This window comes from Hyperolius riggenbachi, chromosome 8 (assembly GCF_040937935.1).
Source record: "Hyperolius riggenbachi isolate aHypRig1 chromosome 8, aHypRig1.pri, whole genome shotgun sequence".
In the NCBI taxonomy this organism is placed as follows: domain Eukaryota; kingdom Metazoa; phylum Chordata; class Amphibia; order Anura; family Hyperoliidae; genus Hyperolius; species Hyperolius riggenbachi.
This window is the reverse complement of record NC_090653.1, coordinates 210,733,068-210,745,525: the sequence shown is the minus strand read 5'-3', so window position 1 is coordinate 210,745,525 and position 12,458 is coordinate 210,733,068. Positions and strand designations below refer to the sequence as shown.

The 12,458-nt window shown below is 41.8% G+C and overlaps 1 protein-coding gene across 5 annotated transcripts in view; it reads right to left on the bottom strand.

Moving 5' to 3' along the window:
- DENND1A (DENN domain containing 1A) overlaps positions 1-12,458 on the bottom strand; it is a 1,229,671-nt gene that overhangs the window by 814,130 nt on the left and 403,083 nt on the right. For all 5 annotated transcript variants that reach the window (XM_068248143.1, XM_068248144.1, XM_068248146.1 and 2 more), the window contains one exon: positions 9,331-9,450. In XM_068248143.1, the coding sequence (XP_068104244.1) occupies positions 9,331-9,450 (120 nt within the window). The remainder of the gene's footprint in view (positions 1-9,330; positions 9,451-12,458) is intronic.

The window sequence follows — 12,458 nt, the reverse complement described above, 5'->3', positions numbered from 1 at the left end:
TGTTTAAAAGAGAATAAATATGGCAGCCTCCATATTCTTCTAACTTCATTTGCCCTTTGATGATCAAAGTGCAATCAGGTAATGCACAACGCTGGGAACAACTAGAATATGCTTGCACATATTCATAACAACACTACACTAGCTGAAAAAGGTGGAATATAGTGACAGGGGAAGATAGAGCTAGAGTGGACAAAGGCATTAGGGGCAAGAAGTATGGCAATGGTGAGATGTAGTGTGAATGGGCTTCCAGCCAAATGACAAGGCTGTTTTTATATGCTGCCCCATGCCACCTGTTTGTTATCATGCAAACCTTCAGAGGTCTGCTTTAAAAATTACTCTAGAATGCACTGAAATAACTGTACTTATGGTGGCCATACACGGTACAATAAAAACGTTCTATTTTCCCGTTTATTCGATCTAAATTATCGAATTGAATGAAAGTTGAAAATATTTTTTTTTTCGATCAAGAAATTCGAACGATTATCCTGTTTTTTCGGGAAAAATGATCGGACATGCTGGAAAAATCTTTATATTCGATCTAACGAAATAATAGAACTAAATTATCTAATTGAAAAATTGTACCATGTATGGCCACCTTTACTTCTGCATGTATAGATTATTTTACGCATTTATAAAGAACTTACATCTTCTGCAGCAATTTACACAGCATAAAGTATTGTCTCAGAGGGGCTCATCTAATCCCTACAATTATGCTTGGATATGATTGTGCATTGCTTTATCATGTTGCATGCCTTTGGCATCTCTCACAACTCTTTCCTGAAACCTGGTACTTCTTGGTGGGTCAGTGGTTTTACATTGCAGGCTTTCAGATTAGAGAGGTGTGGCCGTCGGCCACTAAAACACAGGGGCCCATATGCAATTAACTTTTTCTCCTGAGTTTTCTCTTAGGTGATATTTTTAAACCGATCAATGAAAAGCCTTCCAAGCCCACAGAAAGCAAGAAAATATTCCAAATAATTTTGATAGTACCTTTTCTACTTTTTTAGTTGAAAAGTCCTGGAAAGTCATTTTAAATCAAATATGAAAAATTATCTCCTATGAGAAAAATCAAGTGAAAAAGTGAACTGCATATGGCCCTGGGTGCCCAAGTTTTCTCCTAAGATACATTTTCATGTTTAAAATAACTTTAGCTCTACACAAAAGTGTATGCGAAAAAATACGAAAAATTATTCTGAGTATTTTCTCTCTTGCTGATTGCTTAAAGAGGAGCTGTTAGGTATAAGGTCTCAGAGAAAATAAACACATAAATCAGTAGCTAAAGATTGGCTGTACTTACATTACATATGCATTTCACTGTCCACGTTTGGATTTCACAGAATTTGTATATAGTATATGCAGAGATAGATGCTCCTGACAGCTCATGGCAGGCTCCATGTTTTTCTGTCAAATGTGTCGTCATGTCCTGCCTGCTTCCTGATCACAGATAAGCTCCTACTTGAACAACACAGTGTGCAGTGAATATTAATGAGCCATGTGGCTAGGAACAATAGCTGACTCCTGCAAAGTACTCTGCCCTGAGATTTATCAGTGCTACGCGCTGGACTGATTACAAGCTTCTGTAACGTCTCATTAGCAGCCGAGGGGAGGGCCCCAGAATGCTTTGCAGTTTAGTATGCGGCTTGCGTCTTTATGGGTCTATAACAGACTTGCTGATAAGCACACGTCAAAGGTAACTGAGATTTTTATCTTCACTAATGGCTTTTGAGCTTCCTTCTAAACTGTTTAACACAGGAGAATAGAGGTTTAAATTAGCTTCTGCAGCCTGACAGTTACTCTTTAAAGAGACCCTGAGCAGTGGGGCAAATTTAAAATTGGTACTCACCTGGGGCTCCCCCCACCCCACCGTAGGCTGCGAGGTCCCCCGACGTCCTCCTGGCTCCGTTCTGGGTACCTCTGGTGGCTCTGTTACCGGCGACACTCCGGCTGAGTGTCAGGCCTTGACTTCCTGATCGGTGATGCTCCTAGTCATCACGCCGGCCGCTACACGTCAATTGCATTGGCCGGCGTGACAGTACTGCATAATTAGAAAACCGCGATGACGCGTAGCGGCCGGCATGATGACGAGGATCGTCACCGATCAGGAAGCGGGAGTGTCGCTGGTAGTGGAGCCACCAGAGGGATCCAGAACGGAGCCAGGAGGACGTCGGGGGACCTCGCAGCCTACGGTGGTCTGGAGGAAGCCCCAGGTGAGTACCAGTTTTACATTTACCCCACTGCTCAGGGTCCCTCTAAAAGGCATGTTATTGAAAAATCACCTAGGAGAAAACGTAGGAGGAAAAGTTAATTGCCCAGAGTATCCCAGGCAGTTTTCCTTCACAGGAAGTGATGACAGGGATATTCTGTAATACAACAGTTACCTGACTTGAATCTAAAATGTTCTTGACAGACTTATTATTTGGGAGGAAAATATAATACTATTAAGGCAGTACTTGTTTGGGAATATTCTTGGCAGGTGGGGAGAGTTTGCTGGCAGTGCTACCTTTTTATTGTGGAATAATTCTTACGTGGGGTAGGGATAGGGTGGCAAGATGGGGAGGCAAGAGGAGTAAAAATTATGGGGACAGTGCTGCAGTTTATTGGGTAGTGACATCTCCCTCTCTCTAGTTCAGAGTACTATCCCTGTCAGTGTAATGTACTGTGTCTGCCAATGACTTGGTTCCAGCATGAGCATGTAATCTGGGAAATTTACCCAGCACAGCACTAATGTAGTCTAAAGTTAGGTTTTAAGTTTGGTGGGCTATCAACTCTTATTCAGAGCATGATAGAAGCACTTAAAGAATACCCGAACTGAAATGTGACATAATGAGATAGACATGTGTATGTACAGTGCCTAGCACACAAATAACTATGCTGTGTTCCTGTTTTTCCTTCTCTGTCTGAAAGAGTTAGATATAAGGTATGTAAGTGGCTGACTCAGTCCTGACTCAGACAGGAAGTGACTACAGTGTGACCCTCACTGTACATACACATGTCTATCTCATCATGTCACATGTCAGTTTGGGTATCCTTTAAAAAAATCTCAAGAATTTGGAGGTTTGAGTTTTGTAAAAGACACAAGGCTCACAGGCCATACGTATATCAGGTGATCAGTGGTGGATCTTCACTGGGGCACTGCCCCCTCCACAGAAATCACTGTGCCCCCCGCCCCTCCTCCTGCTCAGTAACATACAGTTAACGGTTTCCAGGATCCAGCAGCATACAGTGATCAGGATAGGGTGGGGTATGTAAAAAAAAACGCGCGGCGGGTAGCGGCGAATCGGCGGCAATCGCGTACTACACGCAGCTAGCAAAGTGCTAGCTGCGTGTAGGAAAAAAAAATTATGCAAATCGGCCCAGCGGGGCCTGAGAAATCCTCCTGCGCAGGTTACCCCGAACTATGTTCGGGATAACCGGCAAGGAGGTTAACTACTCACTTGTAAATAGGAAGAAAACAATTATGTAAACAATAAAAATACCATTTATTATTAATCACAAAATATAAAAAGCAGTAGCATCCTTTAAAAAGACCAGAGCCCTGATTCCACACAGCAGAGGGACAAAAGCTTGACCAGTATAGCATATATACAATCTGTCACATCTATTGATTGAAAAAATTGCTGGAGCTCACAGAAAAAATTGTGGACCAAAAAACAGTTTAGAGTTTCCAGAGAAGGCAGTTCACAAAAAGAAAACACTTTTTGAGAACTGCCTTAGAAAAGCAAAACTCTGTAAAAACATACAGGGTTCATTTGTGGCAGGGCTGTGATTAGGTGTGGCAGGGGCGTGTCTTAAAGTGTCCCTTTTTCTCATCTTAAAACGTTGGGCAGTATGTCTATATGAATCCTAGAAGCCATGGAACAACAGTGACTTTGCTACAAGCAGTTGCTGGCCAATCTCACCCCCCCCCCCCCCCTCTCCTGCCAGCAATAGCATTGCAAGCAAGAGGAGCAAGGCTGCTCTGCTGTTATCTACGCTACTTTACCTACTACTACGCTACTTTAACTCACACACAAGCCAATGGAGCAACATTTCTAACAGCACAGTTACCAGAATCAACATGCAGTTAAATCAGTGTTCAGTCAACCTTTTATCAGACACTTTCCACTGGCAATAGCGTTGCCCATGTGTCATAACCCTAAATGCTTCCCTTCCCTCAAGCAAATTCAACAGTCAGTGAAAATTACGACACACTTTTTTCCAATAAACCTCACCTAAGCAGAAGTGAATATGTTTGTTCCTACAGAAAATATGTGTGAAGAGATGTCTTAGTAGCACTTGGCTCCCCCTATGTGTCTGTTCTGGAACACATTACAAAGCGAGCCACATGCTTTTCCTCAGAAAGAAGATGAGCAATGCTTTCCGTTTGTCTGACACGTTCAGCTGACACCACTGAGGTCTCTGCCACGATAGGCCATGTACCACTTCAGCCTCGCATACTCACACTGACAAGTAGTTCAAGGTCTTGTAAACCCTAATGACAGTTCACAAACTGCAGCAGCCTCACTGCTCTCTAGAAAAACAGGCGCTTGTGTAATTTAAATATACAAATGCTGCAGCAAGATAAGTTATGACAGCCCCAGATAAGGGCTCACGCTGCAAAGATAGTTCTGTTTAATTCATCTACGCATCACAAAAAATGTACACAGCATCCAGAGATGGCCAACTGCCCAGCTTAGGGAGGTGAAGGGAGCAGTGTGGAATGAACCAATACCGGATGTGAATTAGCAGCTTTGAAGATGAAGAAGAACTTTGAATATCATCAGCTCACATTTAAGCAGCTTTTTATAATGTTAAACTCTGAAGGGATATGATAAACAAAGACATAAATAACGTGAAGCAGCAGCTGAGATTTTCCTATACATTACATCTACTGCTACTTAATGTCACGGTGAAGGTCATAATTTACCTCAATAATAATAGCTATACAGTATCACTGTATGTAAGCTCTTTAAGCTCACTTTTATGCTAGCCAGGATTAACTGCCAGAAGATTTTCAGCCAGTGTATCTCCTGTAGAAAAAAAAATATGCCTTTCCGTCTATAGCAGTCATACACAGAGAATGTTGGTAGAGGAGAAGTGGCATAGGAAATGAGAATAAATCCAAAACTTTTTTTCCCCCATCAATGCAGGTGTTAAGTTATTTCAATTGGAATTTATTAGAGCACTTTGTTCTGTTAAGTAACAGTTACTTTTTCAGTCATGGTGATTAGCGATTACATTTTGAGCAAGCAGCAAGTGCTGCAGTCAGTGTAGGCCGTTTTTACACTTATTTTTTGCATTGCAGTGCAATGCTCCTGCCGCATCGCAACGCAAAAACATGTCAATCATGTGACCCTGCTGACGCCGACAGGGTCATATGAATAGCACCGCCCCCCATTCAGTGAACTACTCCATGCTGGGCAAGAAAAATGTCACTGGGATTCTTGTCAGTCCGCACATGCGTGCCACGACACACCGTGATTTGTCATACGTGCATTGCCCACAGACTTTCATTACCCCAAGCTCTGTTTGCTAAAGGAATACTATTAAACTATGGCAATTTGTCTCAACATTATAAATGATTATATTAACAGGTGTAAAGACGGGCAGGGTAAATATTATTGCTGTGGGTAGTCATTTTATTTTTAATTACCCTTATCAAACGGACAGCGATGGAGAAGTGGATTATCTCACTATGAGAGGGGGATTCTGCTTTCCTATTGACACACAGTTAGAACTACGTGCTTCCCCACATAAGAGTGGAGAGCACATGACCTGCCACAATTAGTTACTCTGAGGAGCGAGAGACTACCGAGAGGCTACAGCTCTCGCTCCTATTCTGCCCCGCAATCAAGTTTATTCTATCCAATCTTGAAATCACCTGCCTGCAGCCTTCCGTGGAAAGCTCTCCACAGAGACTGCCAGTGGCTGCGCCCATTCCCACCTTCGGCTCCTGCTTCGGGTTTTTCCGCCTCCCTCGTTTGCCGTTGCATAGCAACAGTAAACATTCAGTGTCGCAGCGGCTCTTCTATCCCGAAGCAGGAGCCGAAGGTGGGGATGGGCGCAGCCACTAGCAGTCACAGCAATAACATTTACCCTGCCCATCCTTACACCTGTTAATACAATCATTTATACTGTTGCGACAAACTGCCATAGTTTAATAGTATTCCTTTAAGCGTGGTGCTCACGGTAATTCACTGCAGCCCTTGCGTCGGATCGGACACTTCCAGAGCACCACAACAGATCGCAATAAGGGTGAAAGTCTCCTTAGATTTTTAATGTTTTTGAAACCACTTGCAGTAAAATAAGGTAACACAACACAGATTTCACCTGCAAGTGTAAAAGGGGCCTCAAGCTCACACAGCTCTGCCGAGCAACATGCACTATCCTATGGAGAGGAGAAAAGCAGGAGGCTACCTGCTGTGCTCAGTCAAAACTATTGGATGATTTATAATAATATGACCACATGACTAACAGCCAGTCCGACAAATCAATTACAAGCATTTTTTTTTTAATTTCTCCTCAGAAGAGAATGATCAAATCTAACACTAAAGAACAACTGAAGTGAGAGAGATATGGAAGCTGCCATTTTTATTTTCTAAGGAGCTATGGGCCCCGGTGCAAGTTTTCCATTGTGCCCCCCAAGCACTCTATACAGAACAATTGATACAACGCACCAAAACCTGCCAAGGACAACCACAGTGTCAGAAGTACAAGAAGGGTATAGGGAACAGCTTTTCAATGATCACTACTATTCAAAGCATGTATAAAAGTGATTATTACCAGCACAAGCTCAATAAAGGGCAAAAACTGGTGTCAAGGGAGGGCTCCTCAGGGCCCCTCTGGCCTAAGGGCCAAGGTGCGTTCGCGACCTCTGCACCCCCTATTGCTAAGCCAAAGCCAGGGAGTCCTGCTGATCCTCTGTCTCGAATACTTTTAGCCATAGACCCTGATGCAGCAGATCAGGTGTTTCTGACATTGTCAGATCTGACGAGATTAGCTGCATGCTGGATTCTGGTGTAATTCAGACACTACTAAAGCCAAATAGATCAGCAGGGCAGCCAGGTTACTGGTATTATTGAAAAAGAAATAAATATACAAAATCACCAAACTGTGTACTAATTATTTATCTCGGAATAGTAATGAGATTATAGTACATTTTCTTTGCTAATGTTCTAAATATGTTAGTAGCTTTTACGTTTATTAAAAAAAAAAAATGAAAAAGAGTAACAAAAACTGTATGCTGTTAACTATCACTATTAATACTTTCGTGATTTTGTACATCATACTCTGTTACTATCAATAAAAATGTTATTGAAGAAAAAAGAAAAGGAAATAAATATGGCAGCCGCCATAGTCTTCTGACTTCAGTCTTTCAAGCTTTGGTTAGTAGGGTCAGATTACAGGTAGTGTAGTCTGCTATGCATGTGCCACTGTAATTCACTGAGAATGGCCCCACCACATTTTATACTGATGCACTATGAAAGCTGATTTTCCTGATCGGCAGTATTTACAATGTCAGAAAGAGGATGCTTATGGCTGCCTGTTCCCATTGCCAGGTAATGGAGGTGGATTTTGAGCTTTTAATACAGATCACTAGTCAGAGGGAGTTTTGCAGGAGGATTCCGACAACTATTATTAATTAATTGATATTATTTTTAACTCTTCACATGCAAACTATTTTTCACAAATAAACATTTAACACATCCATACATTCAGTTTACAAAGCATATTGTGCTGTCAATTAAAGGACTACTACCGCGAAAAAAGTAGACAGTTAAAATCTGACAGAACCGGCAGGTTTTGGGCCAGTCTATCTCCTCACAGGGGATTCTGGTCCAAAACCTGTCGGTAGTATCAGATTTTAACTGCCTACTTTTTCGCGATAGTAGTCCTTTAATAAATTCTCTACACCTGCACATAAAGACAGAAGATGTATCTCCACTTTTCTGTGGTAGAAAAAATGAGAAGGGGTGTGACTTACTTGCACAAGTAGGTTTAAAGCACACACTCTAGTTTAAAATTCCAATCTCTCTTAACTCTCATCTTACTGATTGGACCCCAAGCAGAAGTTTGCAGGTGCTGTGAAAATACTGGAAGCAGAGCCGGATTTACCATAAGGCACTGTAGGCATGTGCCTATAGGCGCCTGATGATGGAAAGGTGGCTTATTCCCCTCCCCTAGTGCCTCCCTCTCTCCATTCCTATGCAGAGTCCAGAGCAGAGTGTAAATGAGAGGTTACTCACTCAGCTCTGGGCATTCCACTGACAAGATCTCCCTTCAGTCGGGGGCACCACTAGCTACTTCAACTTAATTCTGAGACCTCTGGCTACCTAATGCAAAGAGACACCTTTAGCTACCTATGACGTGCTAGCGAAAAGTGACAGCTGGGCCAGCCAGCATGCTTGTGGTGAAATTTAGCAGGTGTTTCAAGGTTCATGGAGGATGAAGTCTAATGCTAGGCATACACGGCGTCGAGGGGAGGAATATCAATCGAGCCTGATGGCTCGATTGAGAATATCCGACGTGTCCGATCACCGCGGGGATCGATTCCGCGCTCGATCCCCGCAGGCGGACAATAGCAGTGAATCGAGCGGGTGATAAGGAGCGCCGGCGGGGACAAGCCGGAATCGATCCGCGCGGACGAGCGGGGGTCGATCCGGCGGCCGCAGGATCGACCCGTGTATGCCTAACATTAGGTGCCAGTACATCTGTGCCTATAGGCTCTAGTGATGTAAATCCGGGCCTGACTGGAAGTTATTAACAGCTGCCATTTTAGGAATTTGTTACCTTACCAACGATAAGTCCAAATGAAAAATGATTTTCTAATTTTGAATGTTATTGTGCCAACCACAGCTATTTTGTTGCTGGGGTCCAAAATATTTGGCATTTTATTGCATAAGTATAACTAGTCATTTATCTCCATTATTAGGAAGTTACAATGTCAAACCACAGGAAATAAGCTAGATATTTAAAAATGTTAGTTCTCAGTATAATCCGTAGAAAAAACCTGTAGAATTGATTAAAAATAAATACGGTAAATCAGGCTTTCCCCTGAGCTCTGATGTGTTCTACTGTGTCTATATATATATATATATATATATATATATATATATATATCTTCAATAAATATTTAATGAATTGACTTAATGCAAAGGATTTCACAGCATTTCAGGATTTCACATCATACTGTAATTAAAGCTATTCTTGTAGAGTCATGTGACCACAAAAGCAAAACTTGGTTATTAGCTTGACACCAAACCATGCTTCATGTACTCAACACTGAGGAGAAGTGGCTGAGAGTCTGCACAAGCTGACAAGGGCTGAACATACAGACACAGCTGGCCTTACCTTAAGATACAAAAGCAGCTTTTAGCGCCCGAAGATAAGCGGCAGAAGCCAAACCTCTGCTTGCTGTCAATGTCAGTCAGCACAAATGTAAAGTTCTGCCCAACCTGACTGGCCGCAAGGCTGAAAACACAAACATAAAACAGAAGACAGGATGTAAATAAACGTATCACTCAAGGCTCACAAACAGGGTGACAGCATTAAACTGTGTCACTGATCATATGCCCATTTCTTTCAGCAACTGGTATCCTAGATATGTCTCCATTCCATTGTATTACCCCGAGGAGTATAAAGCTGAAATACAGTATGTACTATTCATTTAAACACAAATTACTTCTATAACACTAAAATGGATGACATCCTTAATCACCCTCTCCTGATTTATATCTTCAAGCCAGCAGGATTAAATAATCATAGGCAAAAGGGCTAACTTCTGCAATATAAGTCCCCTAGCGATACAGGAGACACTGATTTATTTGCTAAATGAAAGAACACCTATGTACACTGTGAACTAAAAAACACCTTTTTAAGGATCAGTTATCAACAGGTCCCAACAGTAATGGGTGTACATACCTCCCACCTCTGTGTAAAATATGTTGTTAATGTGTTCCCTGCTTTAGTTGTTATACCCTCTTGTCTTGTATCAACAGTTTGTATTGTATAATTTGTTTTGTTATACCCTGTATGCTATTGTACAGCGCTGCGGAAGATGTTGGCGCTATAAAAATCAATAATAATAATAACAGAGAGAGCTTTGACACAGCCACAGGGAGATTCTTGCCATTGATTTTGACCAAAGATAAGAAAACTTCTATTGATCTCTGCAGTGAAAATAAACACTTAATAAACAATTTTATACACAGGAAATACTTGGGAATGCTTTCAAATATTCTTTTATGTAACTACATAACAATGTGGTCAGATCTAATGTGCTTGAGCTGAAAACGCGTGCCAATGTTTTTGTTTGTACTGATCTCACTGAGGCCACAACAACAATTCTTCAATAGTAAAGTTCTATTCTTTCTTTGGGTGCACAATCTGGGTTGTCTACAGGTGCTTCTGATTGTGCCCATCGACGTGTCTGGTAAAAAAAAAAAAAAAGTGGGGCAAATGATTTAAATAGACTGTGCTTAGCGTACTTAAAATCCTACAAATGTTTGGCATTAAATAACTGAATAAAAATAAACATACTAAGTTCAGTTTACAAAATGGAAGTAAAACCTAAACACTGAAAATCTGGAAATGGAAAACTGCAGTCTTTATATGGAAAGAAAACATAACTGTATGCAAACTCTGCTACATAGTGTAACACAATGCCTATTAAAAATGTAAAATCTGATTCAAATATGAGCCAAATCTCATAAACCTAATCCCATATCCTAGTTAAAAAAATCCTAACCCAAATCCTGTAAAACTGTGCAGCTAGCACAAATGCCAGAAGAGTACAATAAATATGACAGACATTCCTGTAATAGCTCTGTGACATCATGCATATTTAATAAAGATCTTTTAAATCGTTAGTGGTAAAGAAATCCTTTTCCCATTCCTTTTTTACATATCAAGACTCAGCATGGCATTTTCATCTACAGTGCACAGTAATACAGGCATTATTTGCAACAATTGTTTAGTCAATGGAATGCAGGGTCTCTGCTCTATCTGGTATACTGTAGGTATTCACACACACAAATGATCAGCCCCATGAGCCAGTGTGTAGGCTATGCTCCGGAAACCTCTGCCTCTCTGGCCTTTGTTGAATTACATCATTCAGCTTTAGGTCAGGGAAGGTATCAGTAGTAGGGAAGAGAGTGTCAGATTGCTGCTCTTATATGCACCACTGGAGGATCAGAGCAGAAATACAGAAGGCAGAGAAGATACACCTGTCCCTGAGCTATGGATGTCATGAAGCCTTTACATCATAGCCATATCTAGTATTTATGTACTAGTTTTGCATTCACATGAAACTGAAAGAAAAAAATATTGGGTTTTTTTTCTATTTACAGCACATCCTTTTCTAATTCGACCTCTCAGAGCTCAAACACCCTTAAAAATTCCAGTTTACTGAGAAGAAAGAAACCCTTTTCATTGTTTTTGTATAAGTATGAAAGGCTAACTGAACTGACGTGACGCTGGGGTTGATGCATTAACCTGTGTTAATATTGCTGTGCGCAGCAATATTACTGTTAGTACCAGCAGCAGTGTACCGCGAGTTACGCTGGCCTGCAATGCTTGAGTAGTGTTGCTAAGTTAATGACAGTTACTCAAAGTTAGTAACACATAATTGTAGCAACGCTTGCGCTACTTGAATATCTTGGGTCAAGCTAATAGCGTAAGTCACGGTACACTGCTGCCGGCAGTAACCGTAATATTGCTGTTTCCTGTCTGTGCACAGCAATAGTACCACAGTTTAGTGCATCAACCCCATAATGAGATTAAGGGGCATGTAAAGTCCCAATCCTACTTCAAACTAAGCAGTATTCCTTTTTTCTCTCACTGTAAGGGTTAATTAGCAAGGACTCTACATCAGTCTCTCTGCAGTCAAACCATACCGTAACACTCACTGATAACTAATTGGAGCTGTGATACTATTGTCTGCCTAAAAACTCTTCGTACAACCGGAAAGAGATTAAAATAAAAGTTAAATAGTTCAGGATTTAAAGAGAGCCTAAGATGTGCTCATAATATAAAAATAAAAACGTAGGCTACCTGATCCAGGGGCTGAGTAGATCGGGTAGTCGCAAAAAACGCAGCTCCTGTGGGCCACACTGGCCAACTTTAACTTTCATCACCTCTGGGTCACGATGATGCAAGGAGAGACTGTGTGTCTCTCACATAGCTTGCAGGGAGGCGGGGAGCAGCAGGGGGTGCGGCCAGGGAGAGAGCTGTCCAATGGCAGCTTTGGAAACCATGCAGGAACGCCCCTGGCAGGCGTTTTAAACAGGGAATCCCTCTCCACTATGTTTACCTCCAAGATAGCAACAAATATTGTCACTAATCTCAGGGGGGCTATAGAGCAGCGGTGGGGAGAGGGTGCAGAGATCAGCAGTGTGGGGATACAGAGGCATGTAATGAGGCAGAGAACATGCCTCTGTGTCCCATCTGCCATCCCCCACCCCAGATGGAACCACCTTGGG